We start from the raw sequence: 15,617 nt of genomic DNA, 5'->3' as shown, positions 1-15,617 counted from the left end.
CAACCTCCAACAACCCCGTCATCCAAGATTTCTGAATCATTAAACCCTCAATCGCCGGAAGCAAACACAGTGGCATTTATTGGTTGTTGCAACTTCGACAGCAGGGGGTGGCGTCGCCGACGGGGATAGGGGATATAAGGATGGTGGTTAGAAGATGTCTTTAGGGTTAGCGTTAGCATAGATGATGGTTGGAAGATGTCTTTAAGTTCGTATCGTTTTGACACTTCCGGCCCCTCCCCCCTCAACTATTTTCAATCCAAGTCCATATTTTACTCTTTAGCCCGTATCTCCAAAAGTACTTTCATAATAAGTCCCAAAATTACCAATCATCCCCTAGCATTCAAAAATCTATTCAATTTAAGTCCACCATTTTACCAAACACCCCCTGACTTCTGGAAATCTTTACAAAATAAATCCCAGAATTACACTTGAACCCCCGAGAATCCAAATCATGTCATTTGGCTCCCCGAAACCAACACCTCGCTATATATTATGGATTTTTAGGGCTACTATAAAATATAAATTAAATTTTTGGGTTGAGGGTTTATTATTAAAGTAATTAATTTTAAACGGAATGTTATAATACTTGAATTAAAAGCAAAGTGCTTTTCGGTTTCCCTCAAAACTAGTAATTGAAAGAATGACATATTAAGAGGGAGGTTGAAATATAGGTTTTTATAAGATTAACAAATATCTATAAATAGTTTATTAATATATTATGAGAATAATATATTAATTAGAAATAATATTATTTAATTAATAGTTAATCAAACATTAAATTAAATTAATTTTGGGATTAATTGCGTTATTTAAAATTATAAGGACTAAAGGTGGTAATGCTAAAAAAAATCAACAAAGGAAGGCTTAGTCACCTATGAATACCTCTTAGGAGCCTCAGAATTTTCTGCCACTCCTCTAAGATCCTTAGAGTCGAAAATTTCCATTCCATCTCCTATCTCCTCTCAAGTCTTCTATTAGTAGCGTTTGGGTACAAACCATTATTTGCTACAATAATCAAAATGTATGTAACCTTAATTGTCGAAATTAGTAGGCCACTCCTAGGGATCTTGATTATTAATTGTTTTTTTGCAAATAATTACATAGGGTTAATTTTTTCCGCTACATTTTTTTAACCAATAAAACCTATCAAAGGTGTGTAACTACATCATTCCATTTGTTCTTTACTCTTGATCCTAGCTTTGTTATTTAAATCCTTTACTTTCAGTTCATATAGAACTGCTCATATATTCATTTATTATTTAATACATACTATATTCAATCTATGTACAAATTGAAAACTTAACAATTATAAAGTTATCATAGCACTCTTTTATTATCATTATTATTTGGTTATAAAAATAACCTAGTTGTAATTATCAACTAACTTATCATGGATTATAGCACATTAGGTAAACATTTCATGGATTATATCACATTAGCTTATGTAATTATCAAAATTAACTGATAAAAAATCATATTATTTTTCATATGCAGTAACCATGAACAAACATGCACATGTTTATATCTGCATATACATACATATGTATACACACATATACACACGCACACACACACACACGCACACACACACACACACACACATATATATATATATATATATATATATATATATATATATATGCTAGGGTACAAAAATGAATCATTTTAAACCTTAGAACCAATGAACCAATATTATCTCAACTTTTAGAGCTTATATATATATATATATATATATATATATATATATATATATATATATATATATATATATATATATATATATAATGAGGCTCACACTGTGAATCTTCTGAATTTGTGCAAATTCACAATATGAATCTGAACATATCTAAAAATGAAAAAAAAAACAATTTATCAAATTTGATATCTATGGAAAGAGAATAAGAAATTATGAATTTAGATTTTTTAGATTTTTTTTTTGATAAATAATAACTTTGAAAACTTTAAAATATAATGATTCCTAGATTCTAAGATTTAAAATGGTTCATTGTTGAACTTTTATATATATATATATATATATATATATATATATATATATATATATATATATATATATATATATATATATATGGTTGGTTTTAATTAAAAAAACTCAAAATCAAACAAATCGTGAGTTTCGAAATTCCAACGATCTAACTAGTAAAAAATGGGATGTAGAGTAACTAATTGGACAAGCATGGTTTGAGCTATACAACAAGTTCAATTTGTATTTGTTTTGTTTTTGTATTTTTTATTTTTTTGTTTATTTTTTTGTTTTTTTTGTGTTTAAAGTCTCTTTGCCTAAAATTTTATTTAAAAAAGAAATGTATGAAATTTCAAATTGTTTTTGTCTTCTATAGTAGAGATCCATATAACTTTTGTAATTACTTTTGTTAGAATGAAGTTTTGTTAAAACTTTCGGTTTTTTTACGAATGTTTGGGTGTGTGTGTGTGTGTGTGTGTATATATATATATATATATATATATATATATATAGAGAGAGAGAGAGAGAGAAAGAGTGAGGAGAGGTAGGTTCAAATGTGGATTAACAAATATTGTATGGATGTAGGGATTAATATGGACGAAGTATTATTTAATTTTAATAAATAATTAATTAAACCATCTATCCTTTAATTTAGCCAATTACTTTGTTTAAAACCCTTTTGCCTGTTTCATCCACATGCACAATATCCCTCCAGTCTCGTTCAATCGACGTGTGATGAAGGATTCTGCGAGACTAGATGATCCAACTCACCAAATTCCTAAACGAAAATGGTCTCCATTCACTGTCAACAACTACCCCTTCATAAGCCTCTACATCGACTCCAATTTTTCGATGTAATAACCGTTCTTCGACAGAAACGCAACTTTGGTGAACGAGGGCGGAACCACCTACACAAATATGTTCGATGCCAACTACGATACCCTCGTCCGGGCCATACAAAAGAATGGATTCACAAATATCGGAATCATAGTGGGTGAAATTGGGTGTCAGAGTGATGGAGATCGAAACACAAATAATCAATTAGCTCAATGGTTTATGCAAGGATTCTGCGAGATGCCTTTAATACAGAGAGAAGGAACGAATTTTCTTCCACCTGCTCGAATTTTCATCGCCAAAACCCTACGGTATGATGTCCCTCACTGTCTCTCTTCTTCTTTCTCACAAATACACGTTCTCATCGATTCCAATACGTAATCAATTTCTCCATTCAGTTTTGATTTGAAATTCAAACGGGTTTCCATAAATGTTGTTCCTTTTTTCATTATCAATCTTATATGTAATTGTTAATAAGATTTAATTCATATGGAAAATTCTTATTATTGGAAATTGGTAAATGGTAAGGGTCATTTCAGTATGCCTTACAAGTGTTTGATGTAATGCCAAAGAATAATTTTCAACAAATTTTGGTGTTCCTGCTTTTGCAGGCAAAGGGTATTATGGTAGGAAAGTGCATAAAGCTATTATTGCTTCTGGAGCTAGGTAATGAATGTTCTTAACCTCTTTACAGTCTTTCTTTTCGCTGTATTCTGCCTCATATGATCTCTTATGTGTTTTTGTTTTTCTATTATTTAAGAAGATATTTGGGTCCCACGATTCATTTTGTTGATGAGAACTATGACACGGATCAAATTCTTGTCCAAAGAATTGTTCCCGTGGTTATTAATTACACTGCTGAAGAACTTGCTGCAAGGGTTCTTCGCCAGGTAGTAAATTTTACATTGATTGGAATCAAGTTTGTGCCTTTTGCAATCTTTTTTGTAATCTTTAATACATGGTTTGTTAGGAACATAAAATGTATGCTGAGGTGGCAGCTGCAATATGTGAAGAACGTGTGATTTAGAGAGAAGATGGTGTTCCTATCATAAGAAGTTGCAAAATTTGTACAACTTCTTTGATTTATTTCAGTTTATTCTCTTGATTTATTTCAGTTTCTAATTTTTTTTTCCAGATTCTGTAATTGAATCTTTGAATTCCAATTCTATTAGAATGGAATCACAAATTTTAATTCTATTGGAATGGAATATGTATATTTTCTCACTGATTTATGCATGTTCTACGATTTTTGGTTATTGGTTTTTGTGCAATTCACAAGTCCGCATATTTTCCAAAGCAATTTAGTTTTTTTATTTTTCAATTGCTAATGCATTATTGGATCTAAACTACAATTTGGTTTTGTTTTCATAGAAGTTGATGCCTGAAGAACGGACCACAAAATTGAAAGTGATTCTAAGCAACATTATTCTTTTAGATTGTATTAGTATCTTTGTTAGATTTTGATGTTTTCTTTCCTGATTTGAAAGTTTTTTTAGTTTTATTCTTAAACAATAAATGTAATTTTTAGTAATTGTACCCGTATTCTATAAGAATTAATATAATTTTTGTTATAATTCTTCAACTCATGGTTCAAAATTTTGTAATTTTTCAAAATATTCATTCAATCAGAATATGTATTATGTCCGGATATCATTATGTCAGAATTAGATCGTTTATGATTAAAAAAAAATATGTTCGATTTGAATTAACTAAAAAACAATCATAATTTTCAAAATTAAAAAATCAATTATCCCTTTAAATCCCAAAATTTCCATTTTTAAATATATTTTAATTTAGGAAAAATGCTTGGACCACAAAAGATCTTTACATTCACACAATAGTTACAATCCACGTTATAATATATATATATATATATATATATATATATATATATATATATATATATATATATATATATATATATATATATATATATATATATATATTAACAAGTTAATGTGGGTAGCTATAAAGGCAAGTAGTTGGTTTTTTCTAGAAATGAAAAAGGCGCCATCGAACACTTAGTTGTTTATTCGATCATTTTGTACTTCCAAACAAACCATAGTGGAGCTTTCCTTCCTTCTAATCAAAGATGGCTACTTTCAAAATCAATTATTGAGACTTTAACGTAATTCTATTTATGTGGTTATACTTTTAAAAATTACTATTAGGTTTAAATATGTCTTAATTGTTAATATGATGTCGATATAGTAAAGGTAAGAAATCATTGTATGTAACATACAATAATATAAAGCAAAATGTTAATTTGTAAGAAAAATATATCTGCAAAAAGTTGTTGAGTTCAAAAAGGTGAAATTTATAGTCAGGAATTACGATTAAGATTAGTTTAGTATACACATTAGTTAAAAAATAAAAAAATAAAAAAAAATAAAAAATAAAAAAAAGGAAACTACTCTTTATTAGTTAACATGGGGTGGATATCAAGGCCTTCAATATATTTATATAACGACGAATACATAAACTTACTATGATTTTTGTAATAATTAAATTTACTTTTATTAAAAAGTTGTTGAGTTGCCTTTGTCTCGTCTTCATGGGTCGTAAAAAGAAATAGCTTTATAAAAAATAGCCATAACATTTGTAGCATAAAATATTGGCAAATGTCATTGTGTGCTATAGTGAAGATACCCTATTTATGTGAGGTTATTTTGCGTGTTAGGTTAGTATTTATATAATGTAGTGGATCATTATTATTTTGCAGTTTTGTGAGACTATTAGATTGAGAGCTTTTTAATGAGAGTTCTTAGATTAGATTTGAGAGTTTGTGAAAGATCTAGGTGTGTCTTAGATTGCTGTCTTGTGTTTAAAGAAATAATTTTTCCTCAGTGAGAATTCAGTTGCAATGTATTTACGTGTTTTTTTTTACGTAATGTCCTCTTTTCAAAACATTATTACTATGTTTTTTCAAAACATTTACATGGCTTAAGTCTCGATTTACCAAAAAATTTGTCTAATAAAAACATTTGTTTCTAAAAAATATATGCATCATTTGGATTTTACATTTTCATATCATTATATAAACCTTTGTAAAAGTAAATAGAAACAAAAACTTGGTTCATCTTCAAATCGTCTAAAAGTGATCATCTTCAAACGACCATGCATGCATGTCTTTTATACTGTTGAATAAAACATGGAGTACATGAAATTAAAAATAAACTACGTAAGAAAACTTCTCATAATTTATATGGGGTTTAGACTCACAAGCTTTTGAAACACATTTGATAAAACATTATCTTAATGGTAATATGTAGAGTGCAATGTACACAATGAGTCATTACACTTAAAAGATAGGATACCGGACCTTTTCGATACAATGTTACTTTAAGCGAGTGCTTATGTACCGCCATGTGGTTGTTTACTACCGTCAATCCTCATTAATTAATGGTTATGTACCATTTTTATCGCTATTCATGGCCGCCAAATGTCATTACCATAGTTGCTTAAGTTCACCACTAGACATTTACCATCCCAACAAGGAGCGAATCAACTCGTTATTGTGGCTTGGCTATTACTTCGCAAACATGAGGTACCGGTCTTAGTAGTGCCTTTGTTCGAACAAGAGAACCATTTGTTCTAGTCCATTTCAACGTGACTCTAAAGCAATCCCAAGCTATGTATGATTGAACACTACTTTTTTATCATTTCAATAACACATAAGTGCCATGATATGGATATCCTACAAATCATATACTTTGCACACTACAAGAATAAGCCTCTATTCCGACGACACCTGTCGTCGGAAAAATTTTTGCTGTGCCGACGACAAATTATCGGTATACTGTTATGTTTACTTTGACCAAATAGCATTGACCTAAGACTCTATTCCGACGACTTGCCATCTCGATAGGTGCAGCGGGAATTAAAAGCATTTGGCGGTGTACTGAAAACCTATGTTGACGATTTGTCGTCGGTATATGTTATACATTTTTGGAATTTGATTTATTTATTTTCCTTAATGCAAGAATCACTAATGATGTCATTTGGTGGAGAGCTATCCCGACGACATGTGGTCTGTACAGGTGCGGCGGGAACGAAAAACATTTTAGCGATCCGTGTAACGACTCTATACCGACGACATGTTGTTGGGATGAAAAATGGCGATCCGTGTGACGACTCTATGCCGACGACATGTCGTCGGTATAGGGTTATAGCCTAATAAAACTCAATAGACATTGCAGACTGTTTTCTTTGTTCCTCCACCTCCCAACGAAGAATCACGCTTCTGGTCCTTCCCCTTCTGGATTTCACAAAACCGGCAAGCTTTCTAACTTTTTTGATTTCAAATTTTTTTATTCATTGATTTGATTGATTTGGTTATTTTCCGGTAACATAGTGATCGGAGGGCCACCTATGACGATCCACCTTCTCCTTCCGGCCACCACATCCCACATAACAGGTAGCAAATTTAATTTCTAATTTTTTTTTTGAAATTGTGTTTTTCCGGTGTCCACCAGCCATCATCGGAGGTCCATAGTTGAAGCTGACCACCGGAATCCTGCAAGCACATACCATAGAACATGTTAGTATTTTTTTTCCTGTCACCTATACCGACGACTTGTTGTCGGAATAGGTATATAATAAAACTTTATTTTTTTTCTTCGAAAATCACTACCGACGACGTTTTGTAGACGATAAGTCGTCGGCATTGGTTACTCTGTACCGACGACATCTATACTGACAACATTCTTCACTTTTACCGACGGAGCTATTCCGACGACTTTGTATGGACGACATGTCATCGGTATAGGTTTTGCCGACGACAAGTCGACGTCAAAGGAGTTGAAAATGTCGTCTGTATAGGCATTGTTTCTTGTAGTGGCATACTTTAAAGAACATTCATTCATCTTGTCTTTAATATCATGGCAAATCATAAACCTTAAAAGTTTCTAATAAAGAAGATATATCATATTTATGAAAATACTTCATAAAGTTAAACATTTAGCATGCTTTATCTTTCATAAAATACATGTCGTAAGCTAACATATTTATGAAATACTTTATAAACATAACCATCTAGAATGCTTTAACTTATCTCTTCATCTAGCAATTGGGTTGTGTTCGAATTGATGGGTCATAACTTGGCGAGTTGATGAGTCAGAATGCTTAGCATGTTTTATCTTTCATAAACTACTTGCCATAATAGAACATATTTATGAAAATACTTCATGAAGTTAATCATTTAGCATGTTTTATCTTTCATAAACTACATCGCATAAGCTGACATATTTATGAAATACTTTATAAACATAACTTTATAAAAATACTTCATAAAGTTAATCATTTAGCATGTGTGTTCTGTACATTTAAGTAGACACCAAAAGTATGAACAAAATAAAAGATGAGTCTTATATGTGCTCCATCTCCCCAAAAGTTGCATCAGTACCTGTTTATTTTTGACATGAGAATACAGGTTATTTTGAAAACGAGTATCAGTGTAAAGCTGGTGAGTTCATAAGTATTTAGTGTCGTTACTTGTATAAAAGTATTTAAAATCTTGTAGTGAGATGTCTGTTATTAAAATTTGAAAGTAGCTTGATTCATAGAAAATCCTATATTTTCCAGCAAAAGTAGTTTTCACCAAAACTAGGTTATTTGTAAGTTCGTTTCTTTGTAAATGTAATAGCCTTCTAGTGAGAGTGTCAAAAATGAATATACAGTTTTAAACTCGTTCATTATAGATAAGGAATAGGGTTTAACTCCAGCAGCGCCCCTGCCGGTTAAATATAATAGTGAATGTAAGCTCCGGTTAGCGTTAATTTTGTATGCACCTCGGGATGTGTTTTTAATTTAAGTTTAAATGTGAACTCGCATGAGATTATACTGAGTGATGATCGTACTGTGGCCGACCCTCCAAGTCACCGATAATATAGTAGTATTTGTCATCCCTGGGCCAAAAGGCTCGGACTGTAGCTAGTAGTCGGGATGGGGGAAAATCCATCCCGTATAGATCTATGCACGTAGTGGTCGCTCTTCCTCCAAAAAGCGACGGTTATCCGATGATCGCATATCGATAGGTCGTATAGAGAGATAGTGCATCACATTCTGTTATAGTATTCCCTTACGTATGGTATATAGTGTCCTCTTAGTATAGTGTATAGTGTATAACATTCTCTTCACATTGTACTTTGTACATATAGCCTTAGATTTGTACTGTCCATAGTGTGTATCATAGTGATATCCAAAATGAGTAGTAATTCTTAACTATACCTATTATAGTTAAAATGAGTCCTTGATTTAGTGTCATTGGTATGTAGAAGTATCGATCTAGAATGAGGACTTTTATATCTAACACAAATATACAAGATATATAACTAAATATTAAACGACAGTCGAACATATAACTTAATACCCTAAGCCCACAATCAAACAAGAACAAGAAATAAGGTCAGTTATCAGTTTTAAATCCTTCAATACCTATTTATGTAAATATATTAGTGTAGATATGATTTGGAAATAATTTTAGGTTTTGAAAATGTTAAAAATGGTTTTAAGACAATTGATTTGTGAAAATGAGTTTGATAAACAGTTGCAATAATTTTTCTGATAAAATACTTTAAATTGTAAAAATCTTTATGATAGTAAGCCATCAATCACGTGTGATTGGTTTTGCAGTGTATTGGATTCAACTTGTATCCCCCCCCCCCCCCATAAAACAATTAAAAACATTTGAAAGGTCAATTAAGGGGGTATGAAATCACCGTTTGACATAGGGTTCAAGTGTGCTATCGATACGAGTGTCAAGTGTCAACGGTTGCTCTGGATGCAAGTAGCCCCTATTAATCATATGTGACACATATATAAGTTAGAGCTAGGGTGTTTCATGACTAAAATAATGAGAAATTACCCTAAGGACTTGGAATCACTAGGACTAAGTGTCCCATATTCTATACTCATTGATTTATGCAAGTTTAAGGCTAAATATGAGTATTAGGGTGGGTGTATAACCATAAAAATGAGTGTGTGGCTGGGGAATGCAACCATAATTGTGTGTGAGGCTGCACAATAGAGTGTACGGCCGTACACAGGGTGTGCGGCCGTACATAGGGATGTGCGGCCGTACACTCCTTGTTTGAGTCCTATGTGTCGATTATGTGGTCGTACTCTCACTTCGGAGGGTGCTTTGGATATGTGCGGCCACCTGATGAAGGTGTGCAGCCACACTCCTTCAAGGAGTGAAGAACACGCAGAACATTTTGAGTTTTGGGCTTGGATTCAAGTGTTTTACCTCTATAACAAGTTGAAAGATGATGTTCTTCCCGTTTTGGAGGCCTTCTAGGTGTTGTTAGGTGATGTTTTTAGAGAGAGAAAGTAGAGTGAGGAAGAGAGTGCAGTCAAAAGTGAATGGAAGGGGTTCTATACTATATATAGGGTCGAGTGTGAGGCTGAAGGGGGTTTGCGGTTGGGTGTGCGGTTGGCTGGCCGCACACACTAGTGTGTGGCCGCTCACACCTCTCTTGGTGTGTTTGGCTAGGTTTTACGATTTAACTCCCTTCCTGACCCTTCCTATGGCCCATATTTATGATATACTAAGCCTAAGACACTTTTGTGGACCCAACATATTGCTAAAAGATGCTAATTTCACGTGAATTATAGATATATGGATCGATATCACAATGTAAAAGTGTCGGGTTGTCACATTCTCCCCCTGTTAGGGAAATTTTGTCCCGAAATTTAGAGTTCAAGTAGTTAAGTTATTACAAATAACTAAGTAAAAAGGTGGGGGTATTTACTTTTCATTTGATCTTCGTGCTCCCAAGTGAACTCCAGTCCTCGTTTGGCATTCCAACGAACCTTCACTATTGGGATGCAGCTTTGTTTCGTTCGTTTGACCTCTCGATCCATAATCTCCACCGGTTCTTCCACGAAATTGAGGCTCTCATTTATCTCGATCTCATCGAGTGGGAGTACGAGAATCTCGTTGGATAGACACTTTTTCATGTTTGAGACGTGAAATGTAGGGTGTATGTTACTAAGTTCGCGAGGTAGGTTGAGTTTGTAAGCTACGGGGCCGATTCTAGCGAGAATCTCGAAAGGCCCTATGTATCTTGGATTTAGCTTTCCTCGCTTTCCAAAGCGTATAGTGCCTTTCCAGGTTGAGAATTTCAGAAGGACTCGGTCTCCCACCTGGAACTCCAAGGGTTTTCTTCGTTTGTCCGCGTAGCTTTTCTGTCGATCTCTAGCGGCCTTTAATCTTTCACGAATCTGAATGATCTTCTCGGTCGTTTCTCGAATGATCTCCGGACCTGTAAGAGTACTATCAGGTATCCGTCCTTTAGCTAACTGTGTGTCACCCACCTCAGCCCAACATAGAGGGGATCTGCACTTTCGGCCGTAAAGGGCTTCAAATGGGGTTGCCTTGATGCTCGTGTGGTAATTGTTGTTGTAAGAAAACTCGACCAGAGGTAAGTGGGTATCCCACGCCTTACCAAAGTCGATCACACAGGCTCACAACATATATTCCAGAGTTTGGATGGTAAGCTATACTCATGTCCAACGTCGTTCCTAGGGCACTTTGCAGCGATTGCCAAAATCTTGAAGTGAACCTACTATATCTATCGGAGATAATAGATATAGGAACACCATGTAGTCGAACAATCTCTTGGATGTAGATTCGTGTAAGCTTTTCCATCTTGAAAGTTTCTTTGATTGGCAGGAAATGGGCGGATTTCGTCAGTCGATCGACAATTAACCAAATGGTGTCGTACCCACTCGGAGATTTGGGTAATTTGGTAATGAAATCCATAGAAATAATCTCCCATTTCCACTCAGGTATCTCACGTTTTTAGAGCAGACCCGAGGGTTTTTGATATTCGATCTTCACCTTGGCACACGTCAGACACTTACCGACGAAGGTAGCGATCTCGGCTTTCATGTTTGGCCACCAATATAACTTTTTGAGATCAAGGTACATCTTGTCCGATCCTGGGTGAACGGATTACTTGGTCTTGTGAGCTTCGTTCATGACCACTTCTTTGTAACCACTGAACTTTGGGGTCCAGATCCGATCCATGAAACAATAAACTCTGTCTTCTCGAGTCTCAAGCTTCTTATCCATTCATCTCAAAGTTTCGTTTATGATGTTTTTTGGTTTTAGGGCTTCCATCTGGGCTTCACGGATTTGCGCAGATAAGTGAGAATGGATAGTCATTGTTATTGATTTAACCCTTCGACCAGAATATTCTTTCCGACTCAGGGCATCTGCTACTACATTGGCTTTACCCGAGTGATATCGAATTTTGCATTCGTAATCGTTGAGTATTTCGACCCACCGTCGTTGTCTCATATTGAGATCTTTCTGGTTAAGTATGTGTTGGAGGCTCTTGTGATCGGTGTATATCATGTTCTTCGTACCGTACAGATAGTGTCTCCAGATCTTTAAAGCGAATACAACTACTCCTAATTCGAGATCGTGTGTGGTGTAGTTGACTTCATGTGTATTCAACTGTCTTGAAGTGTAGGCGATGACCTTATCTTGTTGCATCAGAACACAACCGAGGCCCTGATTGGACGCATTGCAGTAGACTACAAAATCACCTATTCCCTCAGGAAGGGATAGTATCGACGCGGTGCATAAGGCTCGTTTCAGGGTTTGGAATGCCTTCTCCTGTTTCTCTCCCAAGTGAAAAGTCACACCCTTCTGGGTTAATGTTGCAATAGGTTTTGCGTTCCGGGAGAAATTCTGAATGAACCTGCGATAGTAGCCTGCAAGACCTATAAATTGACGAATTTCTGTAGGTGTCTTCGGTGCTGACCATTTCTCAATAGCTTTAATCTTGGATGGGTCCACGTGGATTCCTTCTTCACTAACCACGTGTCCTAAGAACTTGACCTTTCAGATCCAGAATTCGCACTTAGAGAATTTCGCATATGGCTTCACTGATCGTAGGGTTTCCAGGACGCGTCGTAGATGCTCGTTATGCTCCTCCTCACTTCAAGAGTAAATCAGTATGTCATCAATGAAGACGATGACAAACTGATCCAAATAAGGATGACACACTCTATTCATTAAGTCCATGAATACTGCGGGCACGTTGGTCAGTCCGCATGGCATCACTACGAACTCGTAGTGCCCGTAACGAGTTCGGAAGGCGGTTTTTGGAACATCCTCCTCGAGCACTCGCAACTGATGGTATCCAGGCCTTAAATCAATCTTGGAGAAGTAACTCGCCCCTTGCATTTGGTCAAAGAGGTCGTCTATACGAGGGAGAGGGTAACGATTTTTAATCGTCAGTTTGTTGAGTTCCTTATAATCGATGAACATATGGAACGATCCGTCTTTGTTCTTTACGAACAATACCGATGCTCCCCAAGGTGAGAAACTCGATCTTATAAAGCCCTTGCTGAGTAGCTCGTTAAGTTGACCGGATAGTTCTTGCATCTCAGCAGGTGCTAGGCGATAGGGCGATTTGGCTACATGGATAGCTCCTGGAATTAAGTCGATCCTGAATTCGACTTGACGTTGCGGAGGTAAACCTGGTAACTCCTCGGGAAAGACGTCAGGAAAGTCGCACACTACGGGAAAGTCCTTGAGATCTTTCGTTTTCTGGCTCGTATCAACAACGTGAGCAAGGAATGCGCGATATTCCTTATGCAATTACTTTTGGGTTTAAATACTTGAGATGATGCGAAGGCTCATACTGTGCTTGTCTCCGTAGATTAACAAAGTTTCTTTATTCGGTAGATTTAGACGGATGGCTTTGTCGCAACACAGAATATCCACACGATGGAGACTCAACCAGTCCATGCCCACAATGACATTGAAAATTTTGATCGACACTGGTATAAGGTCGATTGGGATAGTATGATCATCTAGTGTGACAGTGCAACCTACGTAGATTTCGTTAGAGCTCTCTGTCTTTCCGTTAGCCATTTCTACGACGAATGTTTCTTTCAGTGGTTTTGAGGATTGTCTAAGTAGGTGCTTAAAGTTTTGGTTTACGAAACTTCTTTTAGCTCCACTATTGTAGAGGATACAAGCATAAGAATTATCGAGAAGGAACGTACCCATGACTACTGTGCGGTCTGCCACCGCTTCATTATGACGGATAGCAAGTAGTCTTCCTGTTCCTCCCGCGTTCCCAGCTTTTGGGTAGTTTCTTTTAAAGTGTCCGACCTCTCCATAGCCATAGTAGGCTTGACTCACTCCGGTACTGGGAACTTGACTGATGGGTTTAGGTTGAGACTTGCAAAATCGGATGGTATGGCCCTTCCGATTGCAATTAGTGCAGTGCATTTCACGACAGGGGCCACGATGATGGAAAGAGCACTTGGTGCATTTGGGTAGGTTTCCCGCATAGGTTTTTGCTGGTGTAGGGGCAGCAGGAGTGGTGGCAGCATGAATAGCCACCGTCTGTTGGTTTTTGAGGGATGATTGAGTTGACTTTCCCTTCTTCCGGTCCCACCGCTTCCTCTTGTTGTTGGACGACATAGCTAGCACAGTGGTAATCGTTGTGGTTGCTGTTGCTGGAGTGGAAGGAGTTTCGTGATCAATCAACCTGTGGGCCAGCTCTTTGGCACTGTCAAAGGTTGCAGGATGTGAAGATAGAACGTTCCCTTGATACGGGGGCACTAAACCCTAGATGTATCGTTCGATTTTCTTGTTCTCAGAAGGGATCATGTTAGGGAACATAGCCACCAAGTCGCAGAACCTGGCCGTATAAGCCACTATATTTGTCCCCTTCATCTTAAGGTTCCAGAGTTCCTCCTCAAGCTTCTGAACCTCGCCTCTAGGGTGGTACTCCTTTCTCAGTAGGTCCTTTAGTGTGTGTCAGTCCATGGCATTGGCTGTTACTAAGGAGAGTGAATTGACATGGCCATTCCACCATGTTAGGGCCCTTTCAATGAAGGTAGCAGCAGCGAACTTGATTTTGCTCTCTTCGGGGAATGAGCACATTTCGAAAACGGATTCGGCTCTTTCGATCCAGTGGGATAATGCAAGAATTCCTCCAGTCCCATTGAAGAAGGTTGCTTTGCAGTTCATGAAATCCTTATAAGTGCATCCCTGTGCCCGTGGATGATCTTCACCATGTCTAGAATTTCCGCCCATTCCAGCGCCACTTGCATCACCAGAATTTCTTTGGGCTAGAGCTGTCGTCACTGCTGCGGTTACAGCCGTTTGAAACATCACTGGATCGAACTGTGGAGGGGGTGGTGGTGGAGGAGTTTGAGCCGCAGGTCTGCCTTTATTTGGGTGCTTACGGGGAGACATCTTTTGCTGAAAATTTTGTATGGATAATGATAATAGTGAGAAACAATGGTGAGTATGATGAGAGTCTTTTATGAATTAAACCACCATACACAAGTTGTCAGACATGGTCATATACCGAGTACGGAGACATAAGAGTATAAACTTTTCCAAATAGGTTAGATAACTGTCAATTTTAATGATATTACTGATGTAAATGAGTTCTGGAAGAATGGCCTAACGGTAGACCTTACATCAAACCACGAGGAAAAACTGATTGACAGTCTAGATAACTACATAGCATACTAAAAGATGAGAATATTATATAGACAAGTGTTTCATTCAAAAACAGACGTTAAAGACTATCCCTAGGTCAAAAGAAAAGATGCGCTAGTCATCGTTCATCGGCGGTGGCGGATGTTTCTCGGGCGGACTCGACGATCAGCCAGCTGGCGCTCCATGTCGAGGAGGTGTCGCTCGTAGACCCTCTGGCGAACTTGGAGTTCTACAACTTCAGCTTGGGTCTCTGCCAATGCTTGCAGCAAGGCCTCGCGGCTTGCTGCAAACCTCTCATTGGCATATTCCAAGCGGCTGGTG

At 36.5% G+C, this 15,617-nt stretch overlaps 1 protein-coding gene across 1 annotated transcript; it reads left to right on the top strand.

Moving 5' to 3' along the window:
* The first annotated feature begins 2,899 nt into the window (after nucleotides 1-2,899).
* LOC145007004 (phosphoribosylglycinamide formyltransferase, chloroplastic-like) lies at nucleotides 2,900-3,842 on the top strand. The gene is made up of 5 exons (XM_078966011.1): nucleotides 2,900-3,192; nucleotides 3,294-3,331; nucleotides 3,427-3,481; nucleotides 3,576-3,705; nucleotides 3,786-3,842. The coding sequence occupies exons 1-5, from the start codon at nucleotides 2,900-2,902 to the stop codon at nucleotides 3,840-3,842; spliced, it is 573 nt and encodes a 190-aa protein (XP_078822137.1).
* The last annotated feature ends 11,775 nt before the right edge of the window (nucleotides 3,843-15,617 follow it).

Source organism: Lactuca saligna, chromosome 7 (genome assembly GCF_052625555.1).
Source record: "Lactuca saligna cultivar CGN05327 chromosome 7, ASM5262555v1, whole genome shotgun sequence".
NCBI classification, from domain to species: domain Eukaryota; kingdom Viridiplantae; phylum Streptophyta; class Magnoliopsida; order Asterales; family Asteraceae; genus Lactuca; species Lactuca saligna.
This window is presented reverse-complemented; position numbering and strand designations above follow the sequence as displayed.

What these genes read in the sequence shown, in the direction of transcription:
- LOC145007004 (XM_078966011.1), top strand. Translation starts at nt 2,900, where the DNA reads ATGTTCGATGCCAACTACGATACCCTCGTCCGGGCCATACAAAAGAAT. An exon ending in ATTCTTATTATTGGAAATTG is followed by an intron (nt 3,332 to 3,426) that starts GTAAATGGTAAG and finishes CTGCTTTTGCAG; the next exon opens with GCAAAGGGTATTATGGTAGG. An exon ending in CTGCAAGGGTTCTTCGCCAG is followed by an intron (nt 3,706 to 3,785) that starts GTAGTAAATTTT and finishes ATGGTTTGTTAG; the next exon opens with GAACATAAAATGTATGCTGA.